This window comes from Eretmochelys imbricata, chromosome 1, assembly GCF_965152235.1.
Source record: "Eretmochelys imbricata isolate rEreImb1 chromosome 1, rEreImb1.hap1, whole genome shotgun sequence".
Classification (NCBI taxonomy): Eukaryota; Metazoa; Chordata; order Testudines; family Cheloniidae; genus Eretmochelys; species Eretmochelys imbricata.
Genome location: NC_135572.1, coordinates 252,626,974 through 252,645,380, shown reverse-complemented (window position 1 = coordinate 252,645,380; position 18,407 = coordinate 252,626,974). Strand labels below are relative to the sequence as shown.

General features: G+C 43.4%; 1 protein-coding gene across 5 annotated transcripts in view; it reads right to left on the bottom strand.

Annotated features, from left to right (window-relative positions):
• Positions 1-18,407, bottom strand: part of BICD1 (BICD cargo adaptor 1) — a 253,912-nt gene that overhangs the window by 10,890 nt on the left and 224,615 nt on the right. For 2 of the 5 annotated variants that reach the window (XM_077807516.1, XM_077807518.1), the window contains exon 9: positions 6,401-6,476. The exons of 1 other annotated variant lie outside the window; for it this stretch is intronic. In XM_077807516.1, the coding sequence (XP_077663642.1) occupies positions 6,401-6,476 (76 nt within the window). Of the gene's footprint in view, positions 1-6,400; positions 6,487-16,725; positions 16,735-18,407 lie in introns of all 5 variants that reach the window. 2 more of the 5 variants (XM_077807517.1, XM_077807520.1) reach the window with 2 other exon arrangements.

Genomic DNA, 18,407 nt, shown 5'->3' with positions numbered 1-18,407 from the left:
ACTCCTCTGGCAGGTTCCAGAATAGCTTTATTGACTGGACTATTTGGCTGGATCCAGTGGGTTGCAGAATACCTGGGAGCTTGTGTTGGGAATCCTGGACCTCTTCTAGGGAGGTCTGGAATGCTTCTGCCACCCTGCACAATAATGACTGAAACTGTTTATGGTCATCCAGAGGAGACGGAGATTCTGGGGTGGTTGCTTTGTTGGGCGACAAAGAAGAGAATCTTGTCAGTACTGGTAGAACCGACAGAACTGGTTTATAGTCCTTGTCTTCATTAGGGTTGGGGGAAACGCTGACTGTTCTCTCAGAGGGGAATGGTGAACAGAATCCCTGGCAGATTGCAAGGGTCCCATGTTGCCGAGTATGCTGGGTCTGGAGGAGGTTGTGGAGGTCGCCAAGGCATGCGTTACCAGTGATCCCAAGGTGAGTGTCAAGGTGAAGGTTGGTACCAGGAAGCTCTGGATCTCCTGTCTGGACTAATAGCTCTCAGAGGAGGAGATAGTGGCTGTTCTGATGACTCAGATTCCCCTAAGGAGGAGAAGAAAGAATCCGTATCCACTGATGGTTCTGGTAGAGAAAAAGCATAGCTGGAAGAGGGGATAGACTTCTGTCCATGGTAACAACCCCTGGTGGAGTCACAATCTTCCTCATTAGGGAAAGTCCTGATGATGGGGAAGAGCAAAGATATTCTCCAGTGTGATATAGGTCTCTGACCTTTTTGGAGTACTAGGGGTCTGATGCACTCACACCAAAGAGGTCAGAAGAGGCAGACTTTGTGCTTGTCTACACTTGAAACACTACAATGGTACAGCTGCAGCACTGCAGCGTAGACACGCACTACAGTGATGGGAGGTGTTCTCCCATCCACACAGGTAATCCACCTGTCCAAGAGGCGGTAGCTGGGTCAACAGAAGAATTCTTCTCTTGACCTAGTGCTGTCTGCACTGGGGATTAGGCCATCTTAACTATGTCACTCAGGAGTGTGGAGTTTTCACATCCCTGAATGACATAGTTAGGTACAACTTAACTTCTGAGTGCAGACCTGGCCTTTGTATTGCTACCATCACCAGTGGAGGTATTTCCGATCGCACCGAAACAGATGGTTCCTGAGATTTTGACTTGGATGGTACTGGTGGAATGGGTGTTGCCAGAACAAGTCCAGTATCAAAGAAGCCCTGGCTTTATGGGCTTTAGAGTCCTGGCCCTGGGACTTAGAACATCCTAAATCCTTAGAGTAGGTTTGCTTGACTTATGCACAATTGTGTCAGATGATTTTATAACTGACTTAGAAAGGGACCTACTTTTATGTTTGTGTGAGTGTTCTCTGCCTTCCTGATGAGACCCTGATAGTGGATACAGACTCCCCTGTAGCAGTCAGACCTCGTGGTGGGAGGTGCATTCCATATGGATGCAGGTGGATGTACAGGGGGGTCCCTCGACCGGGGTCCAGCTGTGGTCTCATGACCTTCTTCATGAGGTGTTTTCTAACCTGAAGTTTCTGTGTCTCATGGGCATGGCTAGGGAAAGGGCAGCAGATATTACACCTACCTGCAACATGTGCCACCCTGGGACAGTACAAGCAGTGCAGATAGTCATCATTCGCCAAGAAGGAATTGGGGGTGGGGTGGGTGGGAACAAAAGGGACAATTGCCCAGGGGCCTGGGCGATTTAAAAGGGCCCGGGGCAGTGGAGCTGACGGGCGGGGATGTGGAAGCCCTGGCCATCATAGGCACCGAGTTTCTAATCTGCCAGGGGATGCTCTCCCCTGGCTCCGCCCAAGGCCTGCCCCCACACCACCCTTTCCCCCACGGCCCCACCCCCACCCTGCTTCTTCCCACCCTCACTCCGCCCCTGCCCTGCCTCTTCCCACCCCACCCCTTCCCCGCCCAGTTCCGTCCCGTCCCCCGAGCACGCTGCGCCCTTCCTCCTCCCCCTTGCCCCCCAGCGCCTGCAGATGCCGTGAAACAGCTGATCCGCAGTAGTTGCTGGGAGGGAGGGGGAGGCACTGATCAGTGGGGCCCACCGACGGGCAGGAGGTGCTGGGGGGAGGGGGAGATTCTGGAAGGGGGGCTGCCAGTGGGTGCTCAGCCCCACTTTTTCCCCGTAGGTGCTCCAGCCTCAGAGCACCCATGGAGTCGGCGCCTACGCTGGCTGTGCCAGAAGAGTGCACACAGCAGCGCAGACTCAGCACCGCCCAAATGTCAGGCAGACCGCGTCCATGCAGGCACGGCTTGTGCGTGCACCAGCTGCCGCATGTGGCCCAGCTCTGCGCCCATGTGGCAACGCCACGCTGGGCCAGCAGCAGCCTGGGGCCCGGCTCCAGCCCACCCTGCACAAATCAAACCTCAGCCATCTCTTTCTAGGGGGCCCATTGACTGTTCTGCCCTGGGGCCCGGAATTGCTGTCGGCGGGCCTGGGGGCAGGACACACAATTCTTGAAGCCAGGAGGGTGGCTCCCCAAGGTAGGGAATCTATCTAACCATAAAATTTTTATTAAAAGCTTTAAAAACTTTTACAACTACTAACTATAGAAATATCTACATACAAAAAGCATTATGGCAATGTTGAATATTTACAGAACAAAGACTTTGATGGAGAGCCCTGAACGCTGGAAGGAACAGGTAAGGCAGTCAGCCCACTCCGTCCTGTTTCTCCTTGACTGGAGGCATGAGGAGAGCAAGGTCATTTCAAAAAGTGAGAGGGCCCTGGTGCCTTCCCTCCACCGCCACCCCCTATTCTGGCGCCACTGCATGGAACACATGCATATCCACAGTGGATTACACTTAGGGACCAGCACTTGAAGAAGAAATCCAACAATTTGGTAAACATCTAAAAATTTGGCTGCTTATCCAGGCCTTTTGGGCTTAGAAATTCAGATGGATTGTCATGCAAATTTTCAAGCTATCCAATGTACCCTGTCTTTGGTTTAGTTGGAAACACAGCAAGAAAATAATCTCTTATAGTGTTTCCAAATCAGGTTCTAGCTGAAATATGCAGAGGCAAGCAAAACTGTAAACATAAAACAACAAAATATATTGACCAAATGTTTCTAAACCTTAAAGTTTCAGGTTCAATTTGGTTTGAATCTTCTCTTAAAATTTATCATAGGAAGTTCACCAGAAGCTATTTACAAAAAATATTCGTAAATTAGAATTACACTGGAATGAAAACAACGTATCTCTGGGGATATGTAATTACAGTGTGAGTTTCAGATACTTTACAGGATAAAGTAAAGCCCTACATAGGTGCCATTTAAGTAAAAGAGCTTGTGCAGCCCCATTTGAGTAAAGAGCTCATGCCACACTTTGTATTTGTGTTATGGTAAACTATTTTGAAGATGACTAGACTTGACATATCGTGGGATGCAGAAACATTCATGTGAATTTCAGTCATAACAAGACACTGCGTAGTTCCAGGTTAGAGGCCTCGGGAGGTCACATTCCTGCAGGCATGGTAGCAGGGATTTGTAAACGCATGAACACATCTCTCTGTTACAACAGAATAGGCAATTTGCTGTTCCCTCAAATGCCTTCAGTTTTTATTCCAGATCCCAATTATGGTACTTAAAGCAGTAAAAAATCATGCCATCATGCTGTTGTGCTGATAACAGAGCTCTTCCTGTGTTTTCTCACTGTACAGGACACAGTCCAGGATATGCAGCTATGTGGCCTAGGAATGCCAGACATATTCATGAATATTTATGATTGGCAGCCCTACAGCACATGTATATCAAGAAGAGCATCAAACTGGTGATGAAACTGACAATCTTTTCAAAGCCAACAGATAGGCTGGATATAGGTCTACTTGTTTCTTGTGGGATGACTAGTCTGGATTTCTGAAAATTATTAACTACAAAACTCTAATTTCCCCTGTACCGTGGTTTTGAGTTAGGTGGACACTGCAAGAAAAGCTTCTCATGCAAAGTTTCCAAATCGGGTTCTAGCTGAAGTATGTGGAAGAAAGCAAATATGTAAACAAACTAACAAAATAAATGACTGATCTTTCTAATTGGGGAGAGACCTAATCCATGTTTACACAGTCTGGATACCTCAGCACTTTACAATTGACCTTATTTTCCCCTCTCCCATAGCATGTGGAGGGGATCTAAATCAAATCCCTGCATGTGCAAAGGAGGGGAGGGAACAATGGCTCTGCAGCAGGCTCTCTACTTCCCCAAAGCCTATGGAAACTCCTTAGCATAGGACTGGGGCTTTGCGCACCACGAGGAGGAGGGGAAAGTAAACAACCACATGAAGTGACATCTACTCACTCTACATTCATAGGAGTTTACTCACGTAAATAAATGCTGACCCTGTTGTCACTGGCTTATGAGGTATCCCTCCTCTGCAAGCTGATCTTTCCTCAAGGAAGAGATCAGGGCAGCCAGTGAGAAAACATGGGAGCAGAGGTCCTGAGGCAGGGTGCGGAAGAAAGGTGGCAGGAGGGGAAGGACAGACAGGCTTTGCATGGATGCTCTGGGCCTCTCTGTGGATTCTTCCCCTGTTCTCTGCACTGACAAGTGCAAGGAGCAAAATGGGACAATTCAGAGGACCCTGGCACTTTCCATTGGACTTGCCTCTCTACACTTTTGTTTGCAGTACAGATAATATACCCAAGTGGATTTGCTATAGTAGCAAACGTGGTGTGGTTCTTCCATTCTGGCAGAATCAGACCTGAAAGGTCTGACTAACTAGATTAGATTCAATTTAGGCTCTAAACATAAAACACAACTGTTCTATGAGATGCATTGCTGTTTGTCCACCAGGAGTATTAACACATTGGCGATATGACAGATACATTTCACAGCCGGCATCACTGTACTTCATGCTTGCAGAAGAACTGATGAGCAGTTCTGTGCTAAGTGATATTAGATCATTTGGAGGATGTCATTTCCCTGATAGGAATTGGAGAGCCTTGCAAAGTTCCACTCACTCAATTAGCAAGGGCAAATTTTGTTGTTTTTTGTTTTCTGGAAAGCAGAGACACAAAGAGTTTAAGGGACTTCCCCAAGGCCATAGAAGGAGTCACAGTGACAGAGCAGGGATTAGAATTCCCTAGCTTCTAGTCTATTAATCATATCTCACCTGTTCTCTAACCTGATTAAAGGGACCTTCTATATGTATTGTGATGAAGTTCATCTTTGGAGTGTGGGTAAATAAATAAGAGGTTTTATAAGTTAGAGGCAGATATGAAAAATAACTTAGCATACTCCAAATAAGCAGGTCAAAACATGGGTGAATATCTTGCACAAAGCATATATTGGAACCTTCACCTATCTCTAAAACAAGTGTACCCTATTTATTTTATGTAGATTATAGTTTATATGGCAAAAAAACTTTTCAAGTACCAACTGCTTTAAGATGACCTTTCTGTTACATTTTTCAGTGGCAGGTCAGTACAACATAGTTGAAACGTGATTTTCGCACTTTAAAAACTCTTGTGTGGAGATGTTTCCTCTTTCAAACCAAATATTTTAATTAGTTTTTTAATAATACTACTTAGAACTTATATAGCATTTTTTATCCTAAACATTTCAAAGGTGTTTAAAGTTTCATTATCTCCATTTTACAGATGGGAAAATTGAGACTCACCAAGAGGTGAAGTGACTCGGTCAAGCTCAGACACGGAGTCAGTGGCAGAACTAAGACTGGAGGTCTCCTGACTCTCAGTCCTCTGTTCTAATCGCATGAGAACATTGCCTCCCACTGACTTAGAAAAATTAAAGCCTAGTTTGTTTTTTAATGTAGAGTCACCTGCTACTGTTGATTCTGCTGTCCTTACTCAGGCAAAAGTCTCAAGAATTTCACCCAAAATATATTAATTTTGATGTCACTGGGAAATTGTCTGGGATAAGGAGTGCAAGATTGAGCCCTCAATTATTTTCCTTATTTTTGATATATCTACAAGTAACAGCTTCCCTAATACATGTAGGGGGGAAAAAATCTCCTATGCAGTAATTACAGAAAGTATCAGAGTAACTCAAATCAATACTTTGCTTAAAAAGCAAGCAAGCCTGCCCATCCCCCACACACAGTTTAGAACTTTGGACTTGGCTACACTTACATTTTATAGTGCTCTAACTTGCTGGCTCAGGGGTGTAAAAATCACCCCCCTGAGCACAGCAAGTCTGAGCGCTTTTAAAGCGCTAGTGTAGACAGGATCCGAGCTAATCCCCTCGTGGAGGTGGGTTACCAGGAGCGCTGGGAGAGTTCTCTCCCAGCGCTCACGCACGACCACACTCGCACTTCCGAGCGCTCCCGCGACAGCGCTTTGAAGTTTCCAGTGTAGCCATGTCCTGAATAAACAGGAAAGGCTATTTATATAGGAAAGGCAAGAGTAGATGCAGACTCGCTTTGGCATGCAGCTATATGCAAAGAGAAAAGAGTTAGCTAAAGTTACCTGACAGTCTGGCAGTCTGGCCCACTGGCTAGTTGTGAGCTGCGTAGTGGTATGGAGGCAGCAGGCTGCTGATAATCTACAAGAAACTGATAAATTAGACATATATACAAAGAGATGACAAAGCAAGGGGTTAGTAACAATAGTAAACAGACTATGCAGCTGATGGAGAGATTTAGTGAGGAATGTATGTTCAGTTCTTGTTAGCTAAGTAACAGTTTCTTTCACAAATACTAATGGAAACATTTGAGCTTATTTTTTCCCCGCAATGGCAAGATATTATTAGATGGGAGCTTTAAACCAACCATATTGAATGAGCACGTACTGATGGACCTTTTGCAATATGGGTCTGATGGTAGTCTTTTCACTGACTTCAGGGGGGTCTGAATCAGGCCATATTAACCATTATTTTATCATAGGGTATGAATGCAACTGGTTTGCTTACTAGTAATATAAAATGTCAGTAACAGCTACTTTAAAATTATCAAGATACCTTACGCCTATTACAAAAAAAAAAACAAAAAACAAAAAAAAAAAACTTGCAGAGTAAAAAAAAAAAAAAAGGCAGTTCCAGTGCCATCGAAACATAGTTCTTTCAAAAAGATTTAAACCAGACATTACAACCTGCAAGTAAAAAGAAAAGGAGGTCTTGTGGCACCTTAGAGACTAAAGGTGCCACAAGTCCTCCTTTTCTTTTTGCAAATACAGACTAACATGGCTGCTACTCCGAAACCTGCAAGTAGTGGCAGTGAGATTGTGTCTGTGAAATAAATGTAGAGCCACTGTAATTCCTGTGACTGTGTTTCTACTGGAACGAGGAAACAGATTTTAAATCCACTAACAACGTTCTCTGTTTTCTTGATTTAAAAACTAAATCAAACAACAACAAAACAAACCCTGAACTGCTAGCCTCTTACCGACTTCCAAGTCTGAGCAAACCCCATCACTGCACACCTACATAAGAAACTAACACAATCTGGCCCTTTATAATGGAGCCAGTCCAAACATTCTGTGGCCTGTGTTATACACATAGTCAGACCGATGATCGTCATGGTCTTTTCTGGCCTTAAAATCTGTGAGTGAAACCCAGACTCCATTGAAATCGATGGAGTTTTGCCATTGACTTCAGTGGGGTCTGTTCATCTCTTGCCTGCTGTGAATATTGCATCTTGATTCTCTAGATCCCAGCTTTTGATTCTCTAAGTTTCTTTCTCTAAAGCAACTGTTCAGGAAAAGGGAAGTTATTCTAACATGAATTTTAAAAACAAAAGTGATTAGACATCATAGTCAGTCAGAATCTTTTTTAGGAATCATGAGTCTTTTCTTCTTTTTCTCACTGGCTGTCACTCAAAGCACAAAACTCCTTTTGAAGGAGGCACAAATAATGTCACAGTCTCTGCTCTGGTGTAGAGGAAGATTGTTCTCTTGGAATTCAATTCTGCTGTCTCACTCAGATGGAAGATGTTGCTGGTAATATATACAAAGACTCCCACATGTAGCTGACGCTATTGGTACTGTTCTTTTTTCACACAGGGCAGGGTACTTGCCTGACAATACTGGGGGTCATTCTAGTACCACAGTCACCCCTTCTCATACAAATCCATTTATCAGCCATCATATAGGGGTCTGTCTCCTAAGGTGATCTGTGCAGCCCTCTAGTGGTCTAAGTGGGTGTGGACAAATCACACTTGGTGCCTACCTTCTCACCTCAGTAAAGATAATAGATTTTGGACCCTGACCATGACCTTTGGCAGGAAGAGAAGGAAAGAGTGTAAGGAACTATTATTCAACACATCAAAATGTGTCATATGACTTGAGTTGACAGAGCTGCTCTTTTGTTGCAGTTTACAGAGTACTCTATTTGAAGTGCTGGTCTTAGACCCAAAGCTGTCTTGTCTTGGTAAATCAACATATAGCTTGGTGGGGGGGTGTCTTATGCAGCAAGATGGCTGTTCTACTGGTGAAGAAGATTTTTACATTGGGTGATGCCTGAATGGCTATCAGTGTGTTGTCTCTCTAGCTCCCAGGACTGATGAAATATTAGTTAAACCATAAAATGCAGGCACTGCTTATTGCTAGTGCAGTAAAGGTTTTTACTTTATGATAAGTCTCCTAAAAAGAGCATCAATGAACTGACTGGCGCAAGAGTCAGACTGGTTTATTCCTAAAGTCTCTGTTGCCAGGAAAGCCAAATGCAGTGTTGATTTCAACCACTACAGGGACAGAATGACTATTTTGCATGAGAATCCCCCAATCCAACTCATACTGAAGTCAGTGGGAGTACTCCCATTGACAACAGGATAAAGCCCTACACTAGTGACAGGCAATATATAGAAGGTTCAGCATGGTTCAGAATAGCAGTCTTTTAAACTCTAAGGGCACAACTCCCATCACCACTCATTCTTGTCAGTCCTACAACTTCTCATCATTCTAGCAACTCCCCTTCACTGTTGGACTGGCCAGAGCTAGTTTCTCCTTTCAAATCTAAAGCCCAGTGCTAGCTATGGGCCAAATTTAGTCCTGGTGGAACAGCTTTAAATTCTGTTAATTTAATGAAGTTGCACCCGCTTACATCAGGACTGACACTGGCCCTATAAATACTGTTGAACCAAGAAACTCTTTGTGAAAAATGTGGGAATTTTGGTAATATTTTTATGATTCCGGTGCGTGCCTCAGTTTCCCTCAGAGCTTTGCACAGCTATGTACTGAGGGTGAAGGGAAGGGATAAGGTGGTGACTCAGCAGCCTAGTTGGAAGCCAGAGTCATTAACAAAGTGAATAAAAGTCTACACATGTGAATGGAGGATCCAGAGAGACAGTGGAAACCCCAATGTCCAGTGAGCAACACAGCTAGTGACCAATGGCCAAGAGGAAGGAGACCCCCCCACCTCTCTCCCCCCCCCCCCCCCCACAACTCTCTGCAAAGAAGCAGAGCAAAGGCCTCAAGCAGTAGAACAAAGGGGAAAGTTGCTAGGTGACTATGACAAAAGCTCTGCTCACAGAGATCCAGCATAAACCCCACCCCCCCGGAACCAAAGACAAAGGGACAGAGACAGGGCCAAAGTGGATTCTACAGCAGCTCGGCTGGATAGAGCCCTTACATTGGCTAGACTGAGCTCTGTCTTAACCTTTGCTTCTCCACGCCAATAATTCCCAAACTTTGTTTGCAGCTTGGTCAGGGTAAGCCCCTGGCAGGTCGCGAGATGCTTTGTTTACCTGAGCATCCACAGGTATGGCCGCTTGCAGTTCCCAGTGGCTGTGGTTCACCGTTCCTCGCAAATGGGAGCTGTGGGAAGCGGCATGGGCCGGGCTACTGCTTCCCGCAGCTCCCATTGGTCGGGAAGGGTGAACCACAGCCACTGGGAGCTGTGAGCGGCTGTACCTGCAGACGCTCAGGTAAACAAAGTGTCTCGCGGCCCGCTAGGGGCTTATCCTGAACAAGCCGCGAACCAAGTTTGGGAACCCCTGCTTTACGCTAACCTCAGAACTTTCACATTCTGAATGCCAGGTGACAAATAGATTATCTTGCTTTGAAAAGAGTGCTTGGCGTTGCTGCAAACACTAACTGGGAGCATTGCGTCCTGAAGGAGTAAAGGACAAGCCTCCCACAAGAGCCCAGCTCTGCAGGACTTGCTGCGGGAAGCGGGAGCCCCAGAGGAAACAGGGATCATTGGCACCCAAAGGTCCAGTTTTGGAGTCTCAGAGGCAGCCAGCCTGCCCCTGTGAACTGTGTGGATCTTCGGGGCCTAGCATGCTAAAGGGGTCACTCCCAAGGGACTAGTGGCAGGCTGGAGCATAGACCGGACCCTGTGGATCCCTGACACTCTTCTAAATCTTTTTCTGCTCTTCCTCTGGCTAAGCACCACACCTAGTGTCACAGGTGTGTTCAGCCCTTTGGACCATAAAATAGGTGAATCCAATCAACATTATCATGTGTGACTGTGTTTTTAATGTCTGAGAAATGGGCATGCATTTTTTCTGCCGTCAGCAATATCCTCAGTGAAAATTTTACATGTGACTATAGAATCAGCATAATGGAACTCCCTTTGTAAATTCTGTCATTGGATATACTAAACAAGCTGTCGATATAAAGAGTGACTTGATAGTATCAAGGAACAAGAATAGCAAAGGATCCAAGACCAAGAAAAGCATCAAGAAGAGCATGAGTGGTGCTGCAAATGAGTGACTGGTGTATTGTATACATCTTTTGCTGTCTTCCGATTATAGTAACTAAAAATTCATGAAATGTTTCTATAAAATTTTATAGGTAAAAATTAAGAGGAAAACACTAAATATAAAAAATATTTTAAAGGGACTATTCACATCAGGAAAGCCAAATGTGCAAATAAAGATTTGCAGGATCAATTCCTGAAAAGAAGAAAATGAATTTCTTATTGCAAAATGTGAAGTTGACGTTTTGGTGTTTTACATAAAACTCACACTGGAGACCAAAGGATCCCTTGATGTTGACAGAACTTGCAGAAAAGTCTTGCTTCCTAGCTTAGATTTTCATAGTACCCACTATCATGCTCCCGAATGTCAATTGCACTTGCTGCATAAATATTGCAGGAACTTGATAACGTGTTCTGCTGAGACATGCTGTTGACAGTTTAGCTGAACAGAGGAGCAGTCTCCATTTACCTGAGAATGAATTATTCTCTTTCCTGGGATGTCAAAACCCACAACTAAATTGATTTAATGTAACCCCCGGTTAACAGAATGAATCAAGAGTAGTGAGCAAGAAAACCTTTTCTTAAAAACATCCCCCGCCCCCGCTTTCTTCTGAACACTGGAACCTAGCTGTGCAATAGGCAGAAATGCAGCGTATTACGCTGCAAAATCTACTGAAACAATTTGTTCCCTCTGCTCTAAGTGACTGATCTGCCTAAATACTTCATTTCCAAAGTCAAAGGCCAGTGTGATATGTCAAGAACAGCAGCAGCTTGGAAGACAGAACACTCACCTTGCTGTTATGAGACAAACTCCCAAAACATTCTGAAACTCTAAGCTGAAAAAGTGGGAGAAATCTTAACAGCCTTTAAGATGAGAAAAATGTTTTTTCCATGTATGTTATAGGTAATATTTCCATACTTTGTAACACGAGATTTGGGACAGCTTAGTGCTGCTTTTGTCTCGGTATGTGACGATTTGAGTTTATTTCCTACCGTCAGTTAAATTTGTGATTTTTCTCGTGATTTCCTAATTTATGCCAAAGAAACAGTGCTTTTATTCAAATGAACGGAATTTGATGTGGTGATTTCAATTGGGATGACTGCTGTTGGCTACCTCAGAGAGAAGGCAGCATGAGAAAAGTAACAGTTCAAGGATGAGAAGAGCCTACTCACTCATAGAATCATAGAAGATTAGGGTTGGAAGAGACCTCAGGAGGTCATCTAGTCCAACCCCCTGCTCAAAGCAGGACCAATCCCCAACTAAATCATCCCAGCTAGGGCTTTGCCTTAAAAATCTCTAAGGAAGGAGATTTCACCACCTCCCTAGGTAACCCATTCCAGTGCTTCACCACCCTCCTAGTGAAATAATGTATCCTAATATCCACCCTAGACCTCCTCCACTGCAACTTGGGACCACTGCTCCTTGTTCTGTCTTCTGCCACCACTGAGAACAGCCAAGCTCCATCCTCTCTGGAACCCCCCTTCAGGTAGTTGAAGGCTGCTATCAAATCCCTCCTCACTCTTCTCTTCTGCAGACTAAATAAGCCCAGTTCCCTCATCCTCTCCTCATTAGTCATCTGCCTCAGCTCCCTAATCATTTTTGTTGCCCTCCACTGGACTCTCTCCAACTTTTCCACATCCTTTCTGTAGTGGGGGGCCCAAAACTGGATGCAATACTCCAGATGTGGCCTCACCAGTGCCGAATAGAGGGGAATAATCACTTTGGTTGATCTGCTGGTAATGGTCCTCAAACAATGCTCCAAGGAAACCAGCCAGTATGGTCACAGAGGAGAGCAGAATAATTGATAGGTGCCAGACCTTATTACAAACATGTTAACAAACAGAGGCACGGGCCAGGGCTTGCTGATCAGTAACTTAGTGGAAGCAGTGACTGTGGTACAGTAGAAGCACAGCAGTGTTTATAGTATTTCTTCCAGGTACAAGGTTGATAAGTGCTAGATAGCACCAAATCTACTATTTGATTTAATGCAGTAAGGTTGACTGTGATATTGTGTGGCAGTCTTGCAATGATCCTTCATTAACATTGTGTCAACGCTGTAGATTACACTTATGTTAAATGTGTTACGTGCAGAAAATCACCCTTCAACATTTTTTACATGAGTTTCTAGCTTTCCCCTAGTTTTCTTACATAGGATGGAGTTTTTCAACAAAAAATGAATGATTATTTCATTGTTTATTTTGTCTCTTCCCAAAGCTGATTTGAAGAAGGGATTAAATTGTTAATAGATGTGAACAGGCTGCTGAACTCCCATTTAAACATACAGATGACATAAGTAATATCTGCAAATTGCATCAAGAGGAGCTAAGACGGCAATGGGATGGCTCAGGGGACTGGTAATGGGAGAGGGGACCTTTCGCCTTGGGTGTAATGGTCTGAATCTGATGCAGATCAATAGTAACCAAAAGTAGCTACCATCTGATGGCTGTTTGTGGTCTGTGTAGGAGTTGACTATCTCAGTCCAATTCCTACTGGAAGGATGTCTACATCATAGCAGCCATCTTTGCTGGGCGTTCCACAGGACAAGAAACTGAACAGCATGGAAATTAAGATACTCTCTCAACTCCATAGGTGCCCCTTCCTGGTCAAGATTGAGGCCTGTTGCTAGGGCAGTGTGTGCTTGCATTACCGTTGTGCATACTGTACCTGTTCTTTGGATGGACAGTCTCTAGTTTCAAGGAATATCAATCTGATGCCTTCACAAGCACTGGACCTAACCTTAAAAAAATCTCAGAAGAAGCCTTTCTATTTACAATGTGCTGAACGAAAAACTGAAGAAGGTGGTGACCTTAAACTCTTCAGTACTTGGCTCTTTCCCTCCTCCCCAGATCCTCTAGCTCAGAGATTTCACACCCTCCAAAACATGGAGGAGGAGGAGCACCTTCTGTAATGGGCAGCATTTTATGCCTTCACAGGTAGAAGTTAATGAACCAAGATGATATTACAGTGTACAGATAAATCAACCATATCAGATATAATAAGTGCTCCTCACCCACCAAAAGTTCACCCATACTAGAATCTGAACTTAACTTTTTTTTTTCTTAAGAAAGAGGGGGAAAGAAGAAGGGAGAGCTTAGAAAATTAAGATGTGGTCACCATCCTGCTGCCTCCAGTTTTTATTCCTGCAGGGGGAAGCTTGGGGAAGTCCAGTCATCTCTCCACTCCCAGGCCACACAAGTCTCTACCACACATAGCTTTGTGCCTCCCGTGTGCTGCATTTTTCTTGGGGAAGAGGCTCATCTGCCTGTTTTGCCCACCCACCCATTGTTTGGCTGGCTGGCTAGGCTGACTGCCTCCACAGTTCTTTGTGGGGGGCTGGCCAATAGACCTGCTCACTTCTCAATGTCCCAGGTAAAGCATCTCTGGTGGATGAGCTCACAACAGAGATTTCGGACCAACATATTCCACCCTAGCCCATTGTTTCATTTGCAAGAATGAGGATTTGTGAATAGCCTTGTGCAGGCTGGGACTAAGTGAGTACAGGGGATAGTAGAAGAAAGAATGATTCTAGGGACAGGTGGAAAGGAATATGGGGGTGATGAGACATTTCCTTATTCTGCAAAACTGAACATCCTGCTTCTGCAGTTCGCCCAGGTCACATTGACCCAGGGATTGCAAAACTGACCTCTGAACAGGTATTCACATGTCCCTGCCCAGCTCCTGGGCATGTTTGGGCCAGCTCTGATAAAATATTTTTAATTCTCTATTATAGCAAAGGTTTAGAAACACACACAGTACTGATTGGGTTAAGATCAGCAATACAGGGAAACTTCCAAAGGTGTAAATCTCATCACTCCCCAATGTCTGTTTCAATATGTGTTTACTGCTGAAGTATGTACAAAAGATGCAGTCTCATAACAAGCATGGAAGGAAAGCATTAGATAAACTAAAGGCTTCTTATCAGCAAGAACTGGTGATGGTTTATTGGACTGGCTAGAATATATCATTACTGGGATAAAGAAAAGCATTTAGAAAGATGCCATCTGTATTACTGACTACCACAGAACAATGTGATAAAGCACTGTTAACAATAATAATTTAGTGCTATACTTTGGTTTGGCCATGAAGATATATGGCTTTGTGGATCAGTTTGTTTAAATTGCTTCCTGGAATATCTCAGGCTTCCCTGGCTACACTATTACTGATCTCTTTCATCTAACCAACAATACAACTAGGGTTTTTTTCTTCCTCTTAGCATTTAGCCAGATAATTTCCCAGTGCAACTGAGATTTTAGCAAACACAGAATTCCAGATACTTTAGCCCTGCAATACACAGAAAACTGTAGGAAATCATGTAGATTTCGCTAAATCCTGACCTCTACTGAATTCATGCACAAGCGGTGGGGACATTTCCTCTTTTCCCCCAGTATGTAAGAAAAAGGCAAGGATGCTTTAACCCACACAAGAGCACCAGAAGACATGTTCCGGTGGTGGCATGGTTTGTAGGTTAGGAGATGCACCCATCCAGCTAGCAAGCATTATCCTATCAGCAGCAACCATTATCCAGGTGCAACAGTGATAATTGATAAATTAAACAGTAATAAGTCACCAGGACCAGATGGTATTCACCCAAGGGTTCTGAAGGAACTAAAATGTGAAATTGCAGAAGTACTAACTGTGGTATGTAACCTATCATTTAAATCAGCTTCTGTGCCAGATGACTGGAGGATAGCTAATGTGACGCCATTTTTTTAAAAAGGCTCCAGAGGCAATCCCGGCAATTACAGGCTGGTAAGCCTTAACTTCAGTACTAAGCAAATTGGTTGAAACTATAGCAAAAAACAGAATGATCAGACACATAGATGAATACGATTTGTTGGGGAAGAGTCAACATGGTTTTTGTAACGGGAAATCATGCCTCAACAATCTACTAGAATTCTTTAAGGGGGTCAACAAGCATGTAGATGAGGGTGATCCAGTGGATATAGTGTACTTAGATTTTCAGAAAGTCTTTGACAAGGTCCCTCACCAAAGGCTCTTAAGCAAAGTAAGCTGTCATGGGATAAGAGGAAAGGTCCCCTCATGGATCAATAACTGGTTAAAAGATAGGAAACAATGGGCAGGAATAAATGGTCAGTTTTCAGAATAAAGAGAGGTAAATAGCGATGTCCCTCAGGAGTCTGTACTGGGACCAGTACTGTCCAACATATTCATAAATGATCTGGAAAAAGGGGTGAGGGGGTAAAATTTGCAGATGATACAAAACTACTCAAGACAGTTAAGTGCAAAGCAGGCTATGAAGAGTTACAAAGGGATCTCACAAAACTGTGTGACTGGCCAACAAAAAGGCAGATGAAATTAAATGTTGATAAATGGAAAGTAACTCACAATGGAAAATATCATCCCAATGATACATATGAAATGATGGGGTCTAAATTAGGTGTTACCACTCAAGAAAGAAATCTGCCGACAGTGGCCAATGCCAGGTGCCCGACAGGGAATGAACAGAACAGGTAATCAACAAATGATCCATTCCCTGTCACCCATTCCCAGCTTCTGGCAAACAGAGGTAGGGACACCATCCCTGCCCATCCTGGCTAATAGCCATCGATGGACCTATCCTCCATGAATTTATCTAGTTCATTTTTTAACCCTGTTATAGTCTTGACCTTCACAGCATCCTCTGGCAAGGAGTTCCACAGGTTGACTGTGTGTTGTGTAAAGAAATATTTCCTTTTGCTTGTTTTAAACCTGCTGCCTATGAGTTTCACGTGATGATTATCTGTTCTGTTCATTCCCTCTGAAGCACCTGGCACTGGCCACTGTCAGAAGACAGGATACTGGGCTACATGAACCTTTGGTCTGACCCAATATGGCTGTTCTTACGTTCTTAGTGCTCCTGCTCTGAGCAGAAATGAAATGTTTCCCACTGCTTTGAATCCTGCTCCAGGAAGCTAGATTCCTTTAGCAAATGACTCACTGAGCAATCACTGCTCCCTCTCTCAGTGTAGGCTGGGGCAGGTTTTGAAACTTAATGTGCAAGTAATGTTCAAAGAGAGGGACAGGTTGCATTAGAGCTCTTTACGTAGGGAACAGAAATTAAAGCAATAGAAAAAGTCAGAGGGCAGACAGCAGAAGTGGCACAGAAGGACAAGATTTTCACCCAAGATTTAGGAATGAAGGTGAGAAGATGCAGGCCTCTCTTTGCTAAGCAAGCATTTAGTAAAGAAAGGCTCGGGGGAAACAAAGATTAAGTAAACCAGAAGTTGGGAGCCAAACCTATACCAGCTATACAAGATTAAGGGCCAGATGATTTTACATCATCTGAAAATCTAACCCTAAGAATGATCATAATATCAAAGGAAGACAGAGATATGCTAGTGCAGGAGATGCTGATGCTGTCTTAGCTGCACTGGCCTCTTGCTCTTTTTCTTTTAACAGTGGGAAACTTAAATTCTTTAATTATATTTCCTGCCTTGGATTGCCTGTGATAGCAGGGGACTGGATCAATAACCCAGATGGTCCCTATCGGTCATATGTTCTTATATTTTTTTATATCTGTATTTTATCAAAATCTTGTACCCATTGCCCAACACTGTAGAAACATTTTCACCTATCTGAAAGCATCATTCAAAATAATCTTTTTAAAAAAACCACGCTGGTCCACCCAGGTCTGTTCCACTTCTCAATTCACTATACCTTTCTCAGTCTTCCCTCCCCACCTTTTAACATGCTGTCCCATATCAGGAGACCAGACAGCTGATTTTTCATAATTTTTTAGTTAGTTTTATTCAGTACTTTCTTCTGACACCTGAATTACCTGCCAGCCCCAATTAAAGTTGTCCCCTGGTCTTTCCATGGACTCCATTGCTCACGTGAATGACAATCAGACCAAAGTAATGCAAGCAAAGCTGCATGTCAACTTTAACCTTCATCTTTGCCTCGTTGTGGCTTATTGTAACATGCATTTGTATGTTACAATGGCTTATTGTAACATGCATTTTTTTCTCCAGATACAAAAAACAATATTAAGAAATTTCTTGACCATTTGAAACTTTTTTATTGTTATCATGCTTTTGCACTTTTATACTGAATATAATTTGTGGGATATGTTTTAAATCATTCCTCACGAAATCTAATGACAAGCTAAATAGTGAGTTAGTAAATTAGCAGAAATGGGAATGGACAGAAGCTTAAAAAGATATTATGTTAAGGGTGTTATACAGTTCACAGAAATAGCATTTCTACAGATCCAAGCATCTACCGTGTACACACTTATATTAAAAATGTGATATATTATTTAGAGGCTTCAAAAACAAAAAGGAAAAGGCTTATAAACATATCACTTGTGATACTGTTGTCTAGGTTATCAATTTAAGACTGGTGGATACATTTCAAAGGTCATTCTGGCCCGCAAACATGGCCAAGGCCATGGTACAATTTGTACCATGTCAGGGTACAAGTAAGAGTCTGATCCAAGGCCTGCTGAAGTCAAGGTGAATGGGATTTTGGTAGGCTTTGGAATAGACTCTAAAGGCACTGTTGGCAACTGTCACAGCCCTAAACAGCAATACATCTACAATAATGAATATGTTCATTTTGATGACAGAAGTTACTGGTGAGATTAGATGATGACCTCCCAAGGAACAGCTCTGCAACAGAGATAAAAAAAAAATCCTTGCTTCACTAACTTAAACAAGCAGAGACTCACTTCTGCACCATCTTATGTTTTCAGATGACTAGCACAATAATTAATATTCAGGTATTGTTGGTGATCAAAATAAGTAACTCATGAAACTGCATTAAACCTTTTCACAGAACATAAAGACAGACATTATTTGTTAAAGGAATTTTGAAGAACTGTTAATAATTGTTTCAGA